General features: G+C 43.8%; 1 protein-coding gene across 1 annotated transcript in view; it reads left to right on the top strand.

Moving 5' to 3' along the window:
- Nucleotides 1–5,481: 5,481 nt before the first annotated feature.
- Nucleotides 5,482–17,087, top strand: part of Man1a2 (mannosidase alpha class 1A member 2) — a 129,783-nt gene continuing 118,177 nt past the window's right edge. The window contains exon 1 of the mRNA XM_051165980.1: nt 5,482–6,312. Within this exon, the coding sequence (XP_051021937.1) occupies nt 6,011–6,312 (302 nt within the window). The 5' untranslated portion in view covers nt 5,482–6,010. The remainder of the gene's footprint in view (nt 6,313–17,087) is intronic.

Below are 17,087 nucleotides of genomic sequence, written 5' to 3'. Positions count from 1 at the left end.
TGAGTTTTGTGCATGATGATTAGTATGGGTCTAATTGCATTCTTCTACACATAGACATCCAGTCAGACCAGCACCATTTGTTGAAGATGCTACCTTTTCCCCATTGAATAGATTTGACTTCTTTGTCAAAAAACAAGTGTCCATCTATGTGTGGATTTATTTCTGGGTCTTTGATTCAATTCCATTAGTCAACCATCCTATTGCTATGCTAGTGCCATGCTGTTTTAATTACTGTTGCTCTATAGTACAGCTTGAAGTACCCTGATCTCTTTAAGGGTACACCTGTAACCATCTGAAAACCTCTCACCAGGCTGTCATCTCAAAGTTCCTCTAACTTCTTTTAATAGTTTCCTGAGCTGGTATGCAAGCCTTTAGCATACCCTCAGGTATGCTCCAGAGAGACATTCCAGATCCAAACGTTGGCATTCTGCCTACAGCAAAGAACCCAGATGACTCCATTTCCAGCATCCATGACAAACTACAGTAAGACATGGACATCTGAGAGCTTGGCAGCCCCATCCCTGCGGCTTTATGAGAGAGAACAGCTGATTCTGCCAAGTGCCTGCAGATTTTCTTAGCACATAGTTCTCAACTTGTGACCCAAACGGGGGGCGGGGCGGGGGGTCTTGTGTCACATATCAGATATCCTGCGAATCAGAAATTTACACTATAATTCACAACAGTAGCAATATTATAGTTCTGAACTAGCAACAAAGATCATTTTATGGTTGGTGGTCACAACATGAAGAACTGTATTAAAGGGTCACAGCATTAGGAAGGCTTAGAACCACCGCTGCAGCCCATTCTAATTCCGTACTGCAGGTACCTGTAAATTCTTGGGGTCTTTTGTGAGCCTTGATGTCACTCTCAGAGCTCTGGACATTGCCCTGTCAGGGGCCGCTTGCAGGGACTTTGTCTCTTATGTATACTGTGCAGCTAGTCAGGCTTTCGTGTGACTTTTCAGTGCAAACTACTGCTTGGCTTTTGTGTGCTTGCAGAACCACGGTTACACGGAAGACTCAGGGTCTGTTCTGGGTGTGAACTGCACCTGAGCGCACTGGAGCCATGGCCTCAGCAGCCTCTTACTGCCTTGCTTGATGGTGACAAGGACATGAATTCCTATGCACTTTTGGGCACCCTGGACACTTGGGCTCTCTGGCAGATCTGAGCACTTGAGTGGGGGGCATGTGCAGATTTTCTCTTCCAGTTACTTTTGTCTTGGCTTCTCTCGAGGCAACCCAACTGAGACCCTTAGACTAAGACGAGGGATAGGGTAGTCAGCCAAGGAAGGTTAGGCATACCTGTATCTTTAACTCACATGAACGGGAAGCTTGCTATTTCACATTGAGCTAATGAGTTATTTTTATGTTTAAAAAATTTTTTAATTATCATTATTTTACATGTATGGATGTTCTGTTTGCATGTGGATATATATATATATATGTGTGTGTGTGTGTGTGTGTGTGGTGAATACTTCTGTATCCATGTGTGTAGCTCAGAAGTTGACATTAAAAGCACCTTCCTCTAGTTCTATTTTACTTATATTTTGATAATGGGTCTCTTACGAACCCTGACTTTGCTGTTTGTGCTGTACTAGCTAGCCAGCAAGCCCTATGGACTATCTTGTCTCCATTCAGTCCCAGTTCTGTGGCTACAGGCTCAAGCTGCCACGCCTGGCTCTTTTACATGCACACTGAGGATCTCTGAAATCATGGAGCCATTTCCCCAGATCACAAGCTTTACAAGTTTACTTGACCATAAGTAGTCCTAATAATAGGCAACTTACGGTTTTTTAAATAAGCAAGTTCAGCAAAGACAGAGGTTGGTCCGAAATATATATATTTTAGCTGCTAATTCAGTACTCTGTCCATAGTCCATGGTATCTCATGTCTGTCTGAATAGTTCCATTTTATCAATGGATCAAAGAGAGAGCGAGGAAAAAAAAACACATTTAGCTTATAAAGCAAGGCTATCATCACTTAAGTCTTTTGTTTACAGAAAGATGTTGCTGATATGCACTAGTCATTGTGAGGCCTTTTTACTTGTAATGTAGGTAACAGCATTACTTCACCATCTCTATTTTCCCAGCTCAAAGACAGGAGGCAGGGGTCAGAGCCAGGCAAACTACTGGAAGAGTGCTTGGTCACATGCATGCTCTGCAAGCTAGGCTGGACAGACCTCTGCTAGTTAATTGGAGGCTCAGGAAAGGCGATACCTGACCCACTCCTCCCTCTGCTCCTCACTGAGGTGCCCTGTCCAGTGAAGGTGCTGGCTCTTTATTCCAGGAGCTCTCCTCCTCCTCTTCCTGTCTTGCAGTCATCACTGCCCACCTATTCTCCCACACACTGCAAGCTCACTGAGCAGGAACATTGCTCTAGTCTTAGGGCTTGACAGAAGATTCATCACACAGTAGTTCCTCAACAAATTCATCTTTTATAAGCAAACCAGCTGGACCTACTTAGGCCCAGAGAGTTAGCCAGCCTAGGCTTGTCTGGGTTTGCTGACTTCATGCAGCTAACCTGAAAATTTCATAGCTGTGAACTACAAATTATCTCTGATCTTTGAGGAAAATGCTTTCTAGATGCTCTAGATGGGCACCTAGTTATTTTCCTACACGCTCAGTGGTAACGCCCAGTGATTTCTCATCTGACATCTTTCTTGGACAAGCTGGAATCGAGTTGAAATGAGGAAGGAACAGGTAAATAAAGCCCGTCTTTTCGCGTTACCCCCTCTCCCACACAGATCCTGTTTAAATTGGGCTAGGTGACGGTACCTGATCTATGAAGCCTAGATCAAGATCAATTTTTTTTTTTTTAATGGAAGAGTTGTAAGTTAAACACACAAAACAACTTCAATATTGCAATACGTGAGTGCATCCCAGGAATGATCTTACCAGTCTGAAATCTGTAAGGCTAAATTTTATTTTGTTAAAATGTAATAATTCTAATCTCCTAACATACAAATTAACTTAGATGGATTTGTAAAAGGGAAATTACCATTTTATCTGCCACTTCGGAACCTTGTCTACACCTTTGATCAAAGCCTGACTACGCTTTGAAAATGAAATATTCTCTTTAGGCATCTGGAATGAAATTCCTCTTTGTTATGTTCTCACTCAGTTGCCCCCCACCCCATTTCACACTCTTCCTCTTTGTGGATTGCCCACAGGGGGATCAGTCTGTGTTCACCTTGATATAACTGGGTCCTACCTCCTGAAATATAACCTTAACTTTCTCAAGTACCAGTCTTTATAAATGTTTAATTTAATTAATTATAAATGTAATACAAACAGAACACACGGGGAAATTATACACAATACCAATGTCTTAAGAGCTGATCTTTTCTAAATATTCCTCTTTATTGTATTTGTATGCATGTTCTTACATACTTGTGATTATAATGAATACATTTGCAACTTTTCTTTTCAAAAATCAGATTTTAAAAAACTTTGTTTTCTTTTTAGACGTGAAAGAGGGTGGAAGGGGAGATGGAGGAAAAGAAGACAGAGGGAGAACTGGTGAGGTAGAGCTGGAAGGAGACGGAGGGGGAAGGGGAAAGAATTGGTAAAGTTGAAGGCTGGTGTAGAAGTATAACAAAATAGCTGACTGAATTCGAATATCTGCAAAAATCTGTAAAACTAACATTTTTATCTTTCGGAGAAAAAAATAGGCAAGGGCAAGAAAGAGGGCAAGGCACGCATAAGTCTCGCCACCAGCTTTAAGACTCCAATTGCCAAAGTCACATTTGCAGAATGTTTGGTTTTGGCAGACAGTGTGGTGTCAAGCTAGGAAATATTTACTTTTCAAGATTTATACAACTCACTTTGTTCAGAGGTCGGCATTTTTTTCCCTTGAACTTTTCATGGAAAAGAATGACCTCAACAGCTGGAAAGCATACTGTTCTTTTCTGTTTGGCTCTCAGAGTCTCAACACTAGAGATATTTGAAACTTACACTTTGTATGAAGGCAGGAGTTTCTGACATCCATCCACAAGTGCCCAACACAAACCTTACTCACTTTGGATCCAGCACGCTGAGCGGTGGCTCTTAACATTTTTTTCTTTTTTTAAAAGCATTTGTAAAGCAATGACTTCTTTTGTCCTGTGGTAGGAAGTTAGGTATGCAGAACTTCTAGAAATTTCTACTGGAATGTAGTTCTGAATCCTGCCAAGGAACAGGAAGCGTTCTTTGATTTCTGAGGCTGACTTCCCGCCCCTGCCATTTAGGGCTTCTTCACCAATTACCAGCCACCAGTTAAGATGTACATGGAAGAGAAGGTAAATATTAAAATAAACCTTTCATCCGTAATCACAACCTGGTTCTCTCAGTATTATAGATATTAGAATTGACTCATCACTGTTACGTCTCAACTTCAACAATTTTGTCTTTTTGGGTTTTAACACCTGCTCATTCATTCATTCCTATTACCTTTTGGGGGAGGGTGAAGGTGACTACAGAGTGTGCCCTAGGGACTGCACCACGAGAACTCTCCAGTTCGACTGACACAGGTAGCCGGATTCTTCAGGAAGGAACCCAGTGGAAAGGGCAGGGCTGCCATTTTAACATGGAACCGGCACGTGGCTGGTGCCACCTCCTCCTTCAACCAGCCTTGCGTGCCCAAGAGCGCGAGGAAGTTTGAGACCCTGCTGTTGGTACCCCGGGCCCGAGTCTCTAAAGCCGAGGCAGACGCCAGCCGTGGCCTCCGGGGATCCGTCAGTTCCGGGAACCCCCAAAATCCAGCACCCGTCTCGCGACCTGACCGCCTGGGACCCACTCCGCGGGCCGCCAGGGCTTCCGGGAGCTCGGGGTTCCCGACCGCGGCCAGGCAGGCCCGAGCGGCCGGGCGTGGGGGGTGGAGGGGAGGAGGGGCGCGGCGGCCGGGAGCGTGCGCGCGCACCTCACACTCCGCCGCCCGCTCGCCCGGGGACGCCCACTCGCGAGTCGGGGCGGCAGGCCGGCCCGCGCCACCCCCCGCAGCCGCTCCGCTCGGCCCCAACCGGTGTCGGCTCCGCGGCCGCTCCGCTCCGCGCTCCTGCGGCCTCCGTAGGCCGGGGACCAGCCCCGCGCCGCCCCGCCGCCGCCGCCGCCGCAGCACCGAGCCACCCGAGGCCGGGCCCAGCCGGAGCCGCCCTGCGCCCGCCCGAGGAGCGGCAGCTCGCCCGCGCGCACCCGCTCGCCCGCCTCTCTCGGGCGGTGCGAGGAATGAGCCGGCGCCGGCCCCGGGCTGTCGGTCCGAGGGCCGCGGCCCGGCTACCTCCTCGCTCGGCCGCCGCCGCCGCCGCCGGGCTCGGCCGGGAAGCGGGCGGCCGAGCTCGCTGAGGACGAGGAGGCGGAGGAGGAGGAGGAGGCGGAGGAGGAGGAGCCCGGCGGGGGCGGCCGCTCGGCTGAGGAGGAAGTTCCGCTCCTGACAGAGCGCGCGGCGGCGCGGGCGCTGAGGTGTTCGGGACGCCGTCGCCCTCGCGGCCCCCGGCGGAGCCTCGCTGCTCCGCCCGGCGCCGCTGCTCGGAAGGAAGCCGCGGAAGGCTGAGGGGCGGCGGGGCGGAGGCTCCGGAGGACACCGAGTGGAACCGACCCGCTGCAACTCAGCGTCCCTCCCGGCGCCCGCTTGGGCGGACGGCCGCCTCCGAGCATCGCGCCGGGGCGCGGGCATGGCAGAACCCACCTTGCGGCTTCTCTGCAGTGTGGCTCGCCCGATCCACTCCCGGGAATGAAGAGGAGACTCGCCACCACCCCGGTCAGGCACGGAGAGCCAAATGGCGAGGAGATCTAACCGGACAGAAACGAGCGATCGCTTGGGAGGAGGTCACCCGGGCTTCTTCTGGATGTAATCGGAGAGCGTGAAAGAGGTGGCCTCGTGGAAAAGAAAAAGCACAACAATCCTTTGAGGGGGAGGGAAATTGAGTTTATTTATTTATTTTTTTTTTGGTCGAGGTTTTGAGAAACGTTTCGATGTGTTGTACGTTTGATAAAAGATGAGAACTTTATAAAGTATTCCGTCCGAGAGCCTAAAGGATGACTGCCCCCGCGCTGCTGCCCCTGTCTGGTCGTAGGATTCCACCTCTGAACCTGGGGCCGCCCTCCTTCCCGCACCACAGGGCTACCTTGAGACTCTCCGAGAAGTTTATCCTTCTCCTCATCCTCAGTGCCTTCATCACCCTGTGTTTTGGGGCATTCTTCTTCCTTCCAGACTCTTCGAAACACAAACGCTTTGATCTGGGCTTAGAAGACGTGTTAATTCCTCACGTAGATGCCGGCAAAGGGGCCAAAAACCCCGGAGTCTTCCTGATCCATGGACCCGACGAGCACAGACACAGGTTCGTTCGTTTCTCAAATTCTGGTACTCCCTTTCGGGAGAGCCAGGTACAGCTCACTGCGTTCTTCTGTGTGTGTTTTTCCTTTCTCCCCTCCCCTCCCCGCCCCTTCCTTCCCAGTAAAATATCAGTGTTAAACGTCGTTGGTTCAGAGCTGGCTGAGGAGGACTGGAAGGACTGCTAGAGTTCCTTGGTTTTTATAGGCGAAACGAAGTGTTCAGACTCCAGTGCTGTGGACAGCAGAGAGCGGAGACGTGAGGCTACAGCGTGCGCACATTGAGAGCGTGTTGCGTTCAGTCTTGTGCCACACCATCACCATGCTAAGTCATTGACTCCTGACAGCCTCGCTCACCCACCAAGTCGGCATCTCTGGCTTGTGCTCTGACTTTTTTTTTTTTTTTAATGTTAAGAGATGGTATGTATATCATTAGCTACTATAATTTGGTCGCTTAATCTGAAGTGAGCTCTGGGGTGAGTGTAGTCAAGATGAAACAGAAGCTCTGCTTGCAGTGTGATTTTTACCTAAAAGGAGACTTTGGAGGCAATTCACGTGTTTCCCCAGCATCTCTCTCCTCTCATAAGCTAATTCTTGAGTCTGTGAAAGAGAACTGTGTGTGACACTTCACTGGACTGGTAGAACCCCTTGTAGAAAACTGGTAGTGGTTTTAACCTCGTGTGAGGATTTAGAAAAAGCCTAGGTTCAGATGTGAGCCTAAGTTAAATATTTGGGACAATACACTATTGTAACGAGGGCTTTCTCCCTTTGTCAGCATAGTTAATAATTGCTTGCTTGGTAGTTCATTGGCTTCTGGCCTTATCTTATGGAGTACATCTAATACAGTCATACCATTTTTCTGTAACTTGGGATTTATATTTTCTTTCTTAAAATTTTCCCTTTGCTTTGTAACTGAGATGAATCTTATTTGGTCTGGGAAATATTTGCTGGGAGAAAAAAAAAAGCCCCCCCCCCCCCCAAAACCTTATTTCCCTTAGTATGTGTATAAAACACAGTGTGGCATTTGGAAAAAACAAATGTACGTAAGGCTGGCTCTTTGACAGCAGTGATGCATTAATGTCATTTAGCTATTATGGACAACTGTCATGTACTAACAGCTTCCTTTATATTTTGTAATGGTAAAAGCTTTTTAAAAATGCTAGTTTTTAGTTTAATCAGCTTATATTAGGAGAGTCAAGAAAAGTTTTCAATTAGTTGAAGTTAAGATACAAATTTGAATGAAAGTGTAGATGTGTGCATTTTACTGAACAAATTTAAAAGGTTTGCTTAAGTCTTGTAAATAACAATTTTTAAAGTTCATAGGCCAGGAACATACACATGTTATAGCACGTGCATATGTGTATGTTGTTGTTACTCAGAACACTGGTTCCAGGGTTAGGTGTGAGAAACAGCGCTCCAATAGCCAAGGGGTGGTTCGTGATCTGCGTCTTCAGTTGTGGGTAGAAGAGTCACGGTAGCAAATGCTGTAAATGATAGCATGTGAGATTTGCTTGTTACTGAGTCAGATAACCAGAGCTTAGGCTTGGAGAGTTCAAGCAGTGATGGACATCTGTACTAGTCACTGCTTCTGTGGCAGCAACAGTTTATTTCTCTTTGCTTAGTACTTCCTTGTTGCATCCTCTCACCTGTAAACAATCCATTTTGAATAATTTTACTTGGAGCAAGAAAATATATTTAAAATTAACTCAGCAAATTAATATGTAAATATGAACTCAACTAAAATGATTCAGATTTTTTCTTTGGATTATTTGTAACTAAGGTCATACTTACTTTGTGTGTTTGTAATATCTTAGAAGGCAAAAATCAAGGTGTGTGTGCCCTAAGAACAGGGATGAGGAACTTCACTTTACTAGGTAATTGGAGGTAAATCTAGGGTATTATTCTTGTTACTAGTGTTTAAGAGATATTGTTAGGTTAATGTTTCTTTCTGAATGCATAGACAGTCTAGTAGCTTGGGGTTTTAATTCAGTAGTTAGTCATTTTGCAGTTTCCACTGACAAATTGGATTTGTTTCGTCTGTGTGACAGTGACATCTACTTTACAGGTTGTACTGAATGAGATAATACATGATGCAGAGTCCTCAATATAGTTCACAGCGTTCAGCCAATGATCAGTGAGTCTTAGGTATTGTTATCACTTACTGTAATTTTGGTTCAGACTCTGCTTTAAGTATTTTTACGCGTTTCTGAAAAGCTAGGTACAGTTTGATATTTTAAGAGTACACCAGAATCTTACTATCAAAAGGAACATTTTATAACTGCATTGTCTTATAACTAAGTTTTTAGTTAGCAGCATATGTCTACTGCTCAGACTGTCCTAGAGCCTCCATGTGGACGGCTTAGTGGATATTCAATAGGTGGGTTTGGTTTTGGATGTTAGAAAGTTGTCCTCAGGCAGTCAGCATTTACAGGGGGTGCCTGTCCAGCATGGGAGTGGAGGAGGAGTGGATGAGACCGGGAAGGGCCCTTTGAGGGAGAAAGGGCTCTGAGACTTTTGAGTAAAAGAGAGCTAGGTGAAGTTGTTCTGGGAGGAGGCGTGGCCAAACAGCCCACACACAGAGTCCTATGAGAAAAGGCTTGGTGCCCTCAAGGGTGCAAGCTGGTTCCTGTGGCTGCTGTGGTAGACAGCAGTTGTGTGGCCAGGGGAAGAGCAGACGGCCAGATCTGTCCCCTCCTTACAGAGTCTTGAGTTAGTTACTGGCATGTACAAAGTGGGAGATTCATTTGAAGGTAAGGATTTCCGATTTTTCTTAAAAGTAGTTTGAGGCTAGAAGCAACACTCAAAAGTGTGTGTTGTCAGATGGCTAACTCAGTTGGAATCTGGCTCCCTCAGATTCCCTCTTGACAGGCATGTGCTCTGCGTTTTATGACCCTCACTCAAGGTGTCAAATGAGTAACACAGTAAATCAATGCCTAGCCTGCTGTAGTTAAGTTTGCGTCTCCAGGCTGGATTCCAGGGTCTGTTGTAAGTATTCCAGTCTTCATCCTGAGTAGCCTATGGGAAGCCACTGAAGCAAAGGAGAACTGTCATTTTGAATTAAAAAGCAAAACCAATTACTTTTGTGCAGGAGGACAACTAAGGTTTGAGGGTCTGGGACTCTGAATATTGACTTAGGCCATAGTAATAATACTGTGGGAGAAGAGAAATTAGTGGAGAAATGAAGTTGAATTAAGTTTTAGAGACCCATGGTTTGCTGAATATAGAGGCTAAGGGAGGAGGACCTAGTCTAGGGTAACTTCTGAGTTTCTGGTTTGCATGCTCTTAGATAAATACAAATGTTTTTTTTCTATTAATGCCTTTATTATTTTTTTTTATTATAATTTTTGCCTTTATCTACATAATTAATACTATTTGAAGTTAGTATATTTGCTTGAGGATACCTTAGCATGTTCTGTTCAGTTAAGTAATTTATAATTTTTTTCAATAAACTTTGTTTAAGTTTATAAAGTGCCAATCAACTGTAAAGGTGATAATAGCACAAATTGTACCAATAGTTTAAAATTACATTTATGATTTTAAATCACTGCAAATAGGAATTTATTATAGTGCACATTAATGTTATTACAACATACACTGATTTACATAAATCTTCCTAACTTGTGTAATAGATTCATTTCACTTATCAGTCTTTCATTTTGAAACTGATGTTTGCTTATGTAATGATATTATACAAATGAGCTTGCCTCCCCTGCCCCCATGTTTATTTAAAACATTTGAACATATATTTGTAAGTTATCATGTTAGTAAGGATCATGTTAGTTCTAATTGAATACTTGAGTCATGTGTGTTTATTTCTGGTAGTTTTCTTTTCTTTTTTCTCCCCAAGTCTTAGTTGATGTTATTACATTACCAGATACAAATTATACACTTGGCCCTGTCCTTCTGGTAAACCATCACACGCTCAGGACAGGGTTAGGGTGCTTGGGCTACCCTTGAGGGACCTCTGATTTCTTCAGTCCTCTCAGGACTGCGAGTCTGGGCAGTGGCAGCAGATCTGCAGGTTGCGTCTTCACTCTTAGCTCTCTGGCTGGGGCTGAAGGTCACAGCTGCATCATAAGTGGCCTTGAGCAGCTTGAGGTGCCTCAAAACTTATAGAGCTTCTGAGGAGACCTCCTCCAGACTTTCCAAAAGACTGTAGTTCTCACCAGGGTCCTCAGACAAGTCAGAGCAGTTAGGGGCTCATTCATGAGTGGTAAGAGGGTTGGCAGCATAACAGATAGCATCTGAAGTGGTGTCACTGTGGCAGAGACTGGGGTGTCTGGTAGTCTTCTTAAAGGAAGAAAAAAATGTAGACTTTGAGTAGGAAGGCCCTAAAGTGAAATTGTGGTTTTTCTTTGGTGGCTATAAGACGGTGTACTAGGAGTAATCACTGGGAACCTACAGTGCCGTTACTGGTCACAGCAGAGAAGGTGTGTACTTTAGCTAGGTGGAGAGGTGGCTTAATACTAGCACTCTGGAAGTGGAGGCAGGTGGATCTCTGTGAGTTCAAGACTAGCCTGGTCTAGATAATGAGTTCCAGGCTACCCGGGGCTATAAATAGTGTCTCAAACAAACAAACAAAACCAAAAAACCCAAAACCCAAACAAAAATAAAACCCCACAGAAGTGCTGTAATGGGAGACTCTTGATTTCTGTCCTCTTTTAAATCTAGTTTTATTTATGTGAAAGTGCAACTGTCTCTCTGTATGTATGCCATGTATGTGTGCAGAGGCCACAAGCCTTATATCTCCTGAGCCCTGTAGTTACAGGCAGTTGTGACCTGTTGGATGTGGGTGCTGGGAATTGAACTTTTGTGCTCTTTTAATCACTGAACCAGCCTCTTGAATTCTTTATTCACATTACAATTGCTGTTTTATGCTTATGGTTCATCATTGCTTTTTAGTGCATGTAGTAGACATTTTCTGGCCAGTGCTACTAACTGCTAGACACGAAGTAACTGCAAGGCAGGTTTTCTTTCACCACAAAGCTGAGGAATGCGGCTCACTACAGGGCAGTGGGAGCAACTTGGTCTGTAGTGCTAAGGAAGTGGATAGCCCCCTCTCCTCGATCCACCCCTCCTCCCTGTTTTTTTGTTTGTTTTTTGAGATAGGGTTTCTTTGTGTAGCCTTGGCTGGCCTGGACTTGGTTTGTTAACTAGAATGGTATTGAACTCACTTGCCTCTGCCTTCCTGAGTGCTGGGATTAAAAGCTTGCACCAGGGCACTTTTATTTAGCCCTTGAGCCATAGGATAATGCTCCCCAACTTTAGGTAGGTATTTTTTTTCTTAGTTAAATGTTTCTGGAAACCCCTCTAGAGATAGCCTGAAGGTGTGCCTTGTAGTTATAGAGGAAGCCCTGAGTGAGTGAAGTCGTGAGCGAATGTGTATTGTTGGCATGGGCACAGTCTTGCCAAGGACTCCAAGTGGAGCCATGGGAAATTGGCAAACCATTCCCCATATGGTTCGGGGTCGGAAAGGCAATGTTTGCGTGTTTACTGATAAATGATCAGGCTATAGAAAAGCTAGCAACTGCATCTTTACTGTTGGAGACTGCGTGTCTACAGAGACCTCCATGCTGAACCTAGCCAGCTCCTTCTCCTCCTCTGCTGCCCATGAACACACTGAGGTTCTGGATTGTAGAGGGAGTACCCCATCAGAGTGTGCACTCTTCCACCTGACCCCAGCTTTTTGTACATGTGCTTGTGTGTATGTCTTTTCTTCATTCCCTCTCTGTTCCTAGTCAGGGTTTCAGGACTCAAGCCATGCGGGGTGTGGCAGTACCTCATTAATGAACTAGCTGTTTATTAGTTCAATCAAGTTACTATTGAAATTCACAATCATAAGTCCTACTCCTTGTCAGTTTGCCTAAACATTCTGGTTTTAACATTCTACCTCCAACTTTTATAGGCTCATGCCTGCTTCATAATGCAAAATAACTCATCCCAACTTCAGAAGTTCTCATAGTCTTAACAGTTTCAACACTATTCAAAAACCTAAGGTCTCTTTTGAGACTCAAGGCAGTCTCTTAACTATGAGTCTTTCATCTCATAAAATTTAAAACCAAAGAAAGCAAGTTATGTATTTTCATACATAATGGCTCATTGTATAAACATTCCTACTCCTAAAAGTAGTAATGGCATAGCAAAGAAAGGTAGAGCCGTAGCATGTCTGAAATCCAGCAGGACAAGTGCCGAATCCTATTAACTACATGTTGTTATCCAGAGTTCTTGGTGGTTGATAACACTGGGGCTCCAACAACCTTGGCAGCCATTCCCTTCCAGTTCTGTTGCCTACAGTGCAGCACACACTGGATTTCCGGAGCCTTGGCACAAGCCTCTGTGACCCTGTAATTCTTTAATTTTGCACGTTGTGAAACCAGCACTGTGTGTACAACCTTGTCAAGTTTTAGTGTCAGCTCAAAATGTAGTGTGGTACCCTACTCCAAGGCCTCTGTGTACATTGGCAGTTGAAGCTGGGGAGACACTTCCCTAGGCTGGTATTTTCTAGCAAGAAATCCCTCCAGCAGCATTCTGACTGCAGTCTCTTTTCAAAGGAACTTGCATTTTATAAGCCGAGTCTTCAGTAGGTGGGTTCTTGTCCTAAGAGGGAATGTTTCTTCTTTAAAAAATGTTTTAAAATTGATATTTATGTGTATGCGTGCGCGTGTGTTACACATGCCATGGTGCACATAAGGAAGTCAGAGAACAAGATGATCCTCTATGCCATGTGGGCTCCAGAGACTGAGCTCAGGTTGTAAGGTTTGTCAGCAAGTGCCTTTGCCCACGGATCCATTTCTTTGTCCCCAAAGGGTTTTTTTTGGGTGTCCTAGTACAACCAAATACTAATCAACTCTGAAAGATGAAGATATGGTGTGTCCTGATATCAAATATTTAGCCAAGATTTAAAAAAAAATGATCACATATTTAATTCTTCATGTAAAAGTAAACACATCCATATTATTAGTATGCAAACTTACTTTTGTGTTTAATAAATGGTAAGGTTATATGAACTTGCCTTAATCTCTACTCCCCTTTTCAAGAAAAATGTGGTTTAGATTATTTAATTAGATGTATGTATGTAGGTTTGTGCATGCATGTGCAGGCACCCAAGGATGCCAGAAGAGCGCGTTTGGCTCCCTGGACCTGTGAGCCTTCTGATGTGGGTGCATCCTCTTCCCGGCAGAGCTGTCTTTCACCTCTTTCGTCTCCTGAAGATTCTTTGCTGTGTCTGCCATGTCTATAACTTTAAGATAACTCATGTTCTTTTTCTTGCTAAATTTCCCCTATTTTTCTGTTCTTTCTCATTGCAAATCTGGGCAAGAGCAGTGAGTAGTAACAGTGCCACAACCTCAATACTATGCTGTAGTGAAATTTCCTCTGCTAAAGAAATTAGTTCATTACTTTTGAATTCAACTTTGCTCAAGTTGTCTGGACACACAGGCAAGACACAGCCATATTGTTTGCCAGAACGTAATATGAATGTCCTCTTAATACAATTCTAGCTGAGTCTATCTTTCTGTCTAAGGCCTTGTGAACTGTGACCTGGCTGGCTGCATTTTTATTGGCTTTCTGTTCCTCTGCCCTCCCACCAGAATGGTCTGCTAAGTTCCATTTACAGCATTTAGGGTGTCACCCAAGGATTTAAACTCTTTCCAATTTTGACTCCCGTTATCCAAATACTCTGTGTGTGTGTTTATGTTAATCAGTTTTATTTAAAAACTCTTCTTTGGTTTTTGTAAAACCTTACCATTTATTAAACACAAAAGTAAGTGTGCATGCTCATAATAGTGATGTGCCTATTTTTACATGAAGAATTAAATGTGATCGCTTTAAAAAGAAATCTTGGCTAAATATTTGATATGCAAGACATAGAACATCTTCATTTTTCAGGGTTGATTAGTATTTTAATTTTATAATCATCAACACTGAGAATGTTGTTTCACATAAATTAGTATAAAAATGGCAAAATGTACAAAAGTATCTTTATATTACTTACTTTATTTATTTATTGGCTGGTTGATTGTGTATATCTGAGGTACACATGCCATGGGGCTCATGTGGAGCCCATGTGGATCTCACAGGACCACTCGTGGGAGTTACTTTTCTCTTCCACCATGCGATTTCTGAGGCTGGAACTCAGGTCAGCAGGATCGATGGCAAGTACATTCACCTCTGAGCCATCCGCTGGCACACGAAAGGCATGGCTAAATTCTTTTCAGAAATTGCTGAAAATTCTGCCATAATCTGAAGCCAAATTCATTTAATGACTTTTAAAATAAAACTCAAATCAGCAATTTAAGTAACGTCTTTAAAAAATCAAACATTTCAACATTATACAAAGATAAAATAATACATGCTGATTAAATTTTTGGAAGTGCACATGCAGTATGAAGTGTCCATGTTGTGTGTTAGAATCAAGCCTGCAGTAAAGTCTTGTGATGCAACTTGGGTGAGCCTTGATAGAAACACCCCAGATTCATTACATGTTTGAGGTTGAATACATCTTTGGTTATTGCATATTTACTGTTGGCATGTTTTCATGCCCCCTACATTCAGTTATGTGACCCACGTTTTAAGAAGCTGAGTTATACAGGCAGATCCAAAGTCTTTCGACTTTCTCCTGTAAGCCAGTTCCAAAGGCCTATAGCCTGTGTGGACAGGCTGTCACAGCGGCAGCCCTAGTTCTTGGATCCAACTGTCTGTGTACTTTTTACTTTTTCTTTGTTGTTGCCAAATACCGACAGGAAGCAACTTAAGGGCAGAAAGGTTTATTTTGGCTTTTAGTTTAAAGTGCAGGAGTAGGAAAGGCATGGTGGGAGGGGTGTGGCTCATGGTGCTGACCAGGAAGTAGCGAAAGGAAATGCCATTGCTCACCTGGCCTTTTTCTTTCCACTTTTATTTCGTTCTTGACCCCAGCCACCTTCAGGGTGGCTTCCTCCATCTAAGTTAACTGTCTTTGGAATCATGCAGACATACTCAGTCGGGTGCCTTATTGATGCCCTCAATGCTTCTTGTTTTAATTAAGTTCATAATTCAAATGAACCGTCATAGTACAAGAGCTAGAGATGTTAAATAGCACTATAGCAATTTTAATTTTCTTGGCCATTTTACTGATTTGATCCCTCGTCTGTGTCTTTAGACCCCAACATGATTATTTTTATTTTTTGAGACCAGGTCTTGCTATGTAGCTCAGGTTTTCCTTGAATTACTGACTTTCCTGCCTTAGACTCCCAGGGTGGCAGAAGAACAGTTATATAAAGTGTTACACCCAATGCCTATCTCCTTTGTAAGGCTTTTTGGTCCTTTTGCAGGTTTGCTGTTTTGTCTTCCAGAAAGTGTGTTGGGTAGAGCGTGACCTTTGTATGTATGTCCCTGCACAGCTCCTGCGTGTGTCTTGCTTGTCTTAGGTGGGGATTGTATACAGGCTGTGTACACTTCATATTTGTGAACAATAGACCAGAGTAGCTGTCTTTATTATTATTTTTGTTCTTTGGATAAGAATATTGAAAGACTACCTAAAAAGGTAGTTAAATGGAGAACAAGTAGTCTGTATTCACAGCTTTAACTGTTTAGGTGTGGGAGGAGGCGTTTATTCTGTTCTCAAACGCAGAGTGAGTGCAGTCTGCATGAGTCAGTCCTTCACTGCACACTGGACTTGTTCTTCCTGGTCCCGCTGCACAGATGCTGCAGGAGTTAGCTCTGGGATAGACTGGAGGTGACGGGAAGACGCGGTAAGAGGTGTGGATGGGAAATCTAGGCAGTGCTGTAGACTTTGGAGGCTCTGACGTCTCAGGCCGACCATTGGCCCTCCTTGCTAGGGGGGTAGGTTGCGTGTGAGGGAAGGCCACGTCTGGGCATAGATCATGATGAATTCATCTCGATTCTGGTGCCAGCTTTATTGTGGCTGGCTGGTTGGTTGTTTTTGATTTATTTTTATTTTTTTGATGGTCTAAGTTGTTTGTTTTTTCTCCTCTTTAAATCACTTCTTGTTTCTTTCATAAGTGTAATCTGGGAGACGCTGTACCATGAGGTTTCCACTCACAGTACCTTTGGTGACTTACTGTTAAAAACCTAAGTTTGATAGGAAGCAATAGTGCCCATAACTTCACTTTATTAGTTTAGCATTTTGAAACTGTAGCATGTTTTTAATTCTCGGATTGGATATTTTAAGAGATGAGTATTGGATGCCATAATAGGTGGACATTATTTATATTTATTATTACTAAAAGAAATGAATGTTTTAAGGAAGTAACATTTATTCAAACTCTAGTATTTGCTCGAAAAACTAGGTAGCTTTTGTAAAATTTCCTTTGGTGCTTCCCCCACCTCCTTAAAATTTTTTTTTCCACAGGGTTTCTCTGTGTGGCCTTGGCTGTCCTGGACTTGCTTTGTAGACCAGGCTGGCCTCGAACTCACAGTGATCTGCCTGCCTCTGCCTCCCTGAGTGATGGAAAGTTTGTGTTTGATATGTGCTGCTAATGTGTTTATAAAAAAATGTGAAGTATTTTTCCATTATTTTGTGAAGCCACAATAAACATTTGCCTTTACATGACCCAGATTTTCTTCCTTTATTAAAAAGCCGGTGACAGAGTGAAGTGACTGTAATGTAAGCGCTGGCTCTCTTGCAAACTCACTGAGAAATGTAAATTGATTGAGACTTCAGAAGAACATTTAGCTATCCTGACAAATTTACAGTGTATTTTTTCTTGATTCTGCAAGTCTAGGAAATTGTCTTTGGGAAAGCCTTGACTGTACAAAGAAATGTCCTGAAGCTGTCAATGACAGT

This window comes from Acomys russatus, chromosome 23, assembly GCF_903995435.1.
Source record: "Acomys russatus chromosome 23, mAcoRus1.1, whole genome shotgun sequence".
Classification (NCBI taxonomy): domain Eukaryota; kingdom Metazoa; phylum Chordata; class Mammalia; order Rodentia; family Muridae; genus Acomys; species Acomys russatus.
This window is presented reverse-complemented; position numbering and strand designations above follow the sequence as displayed.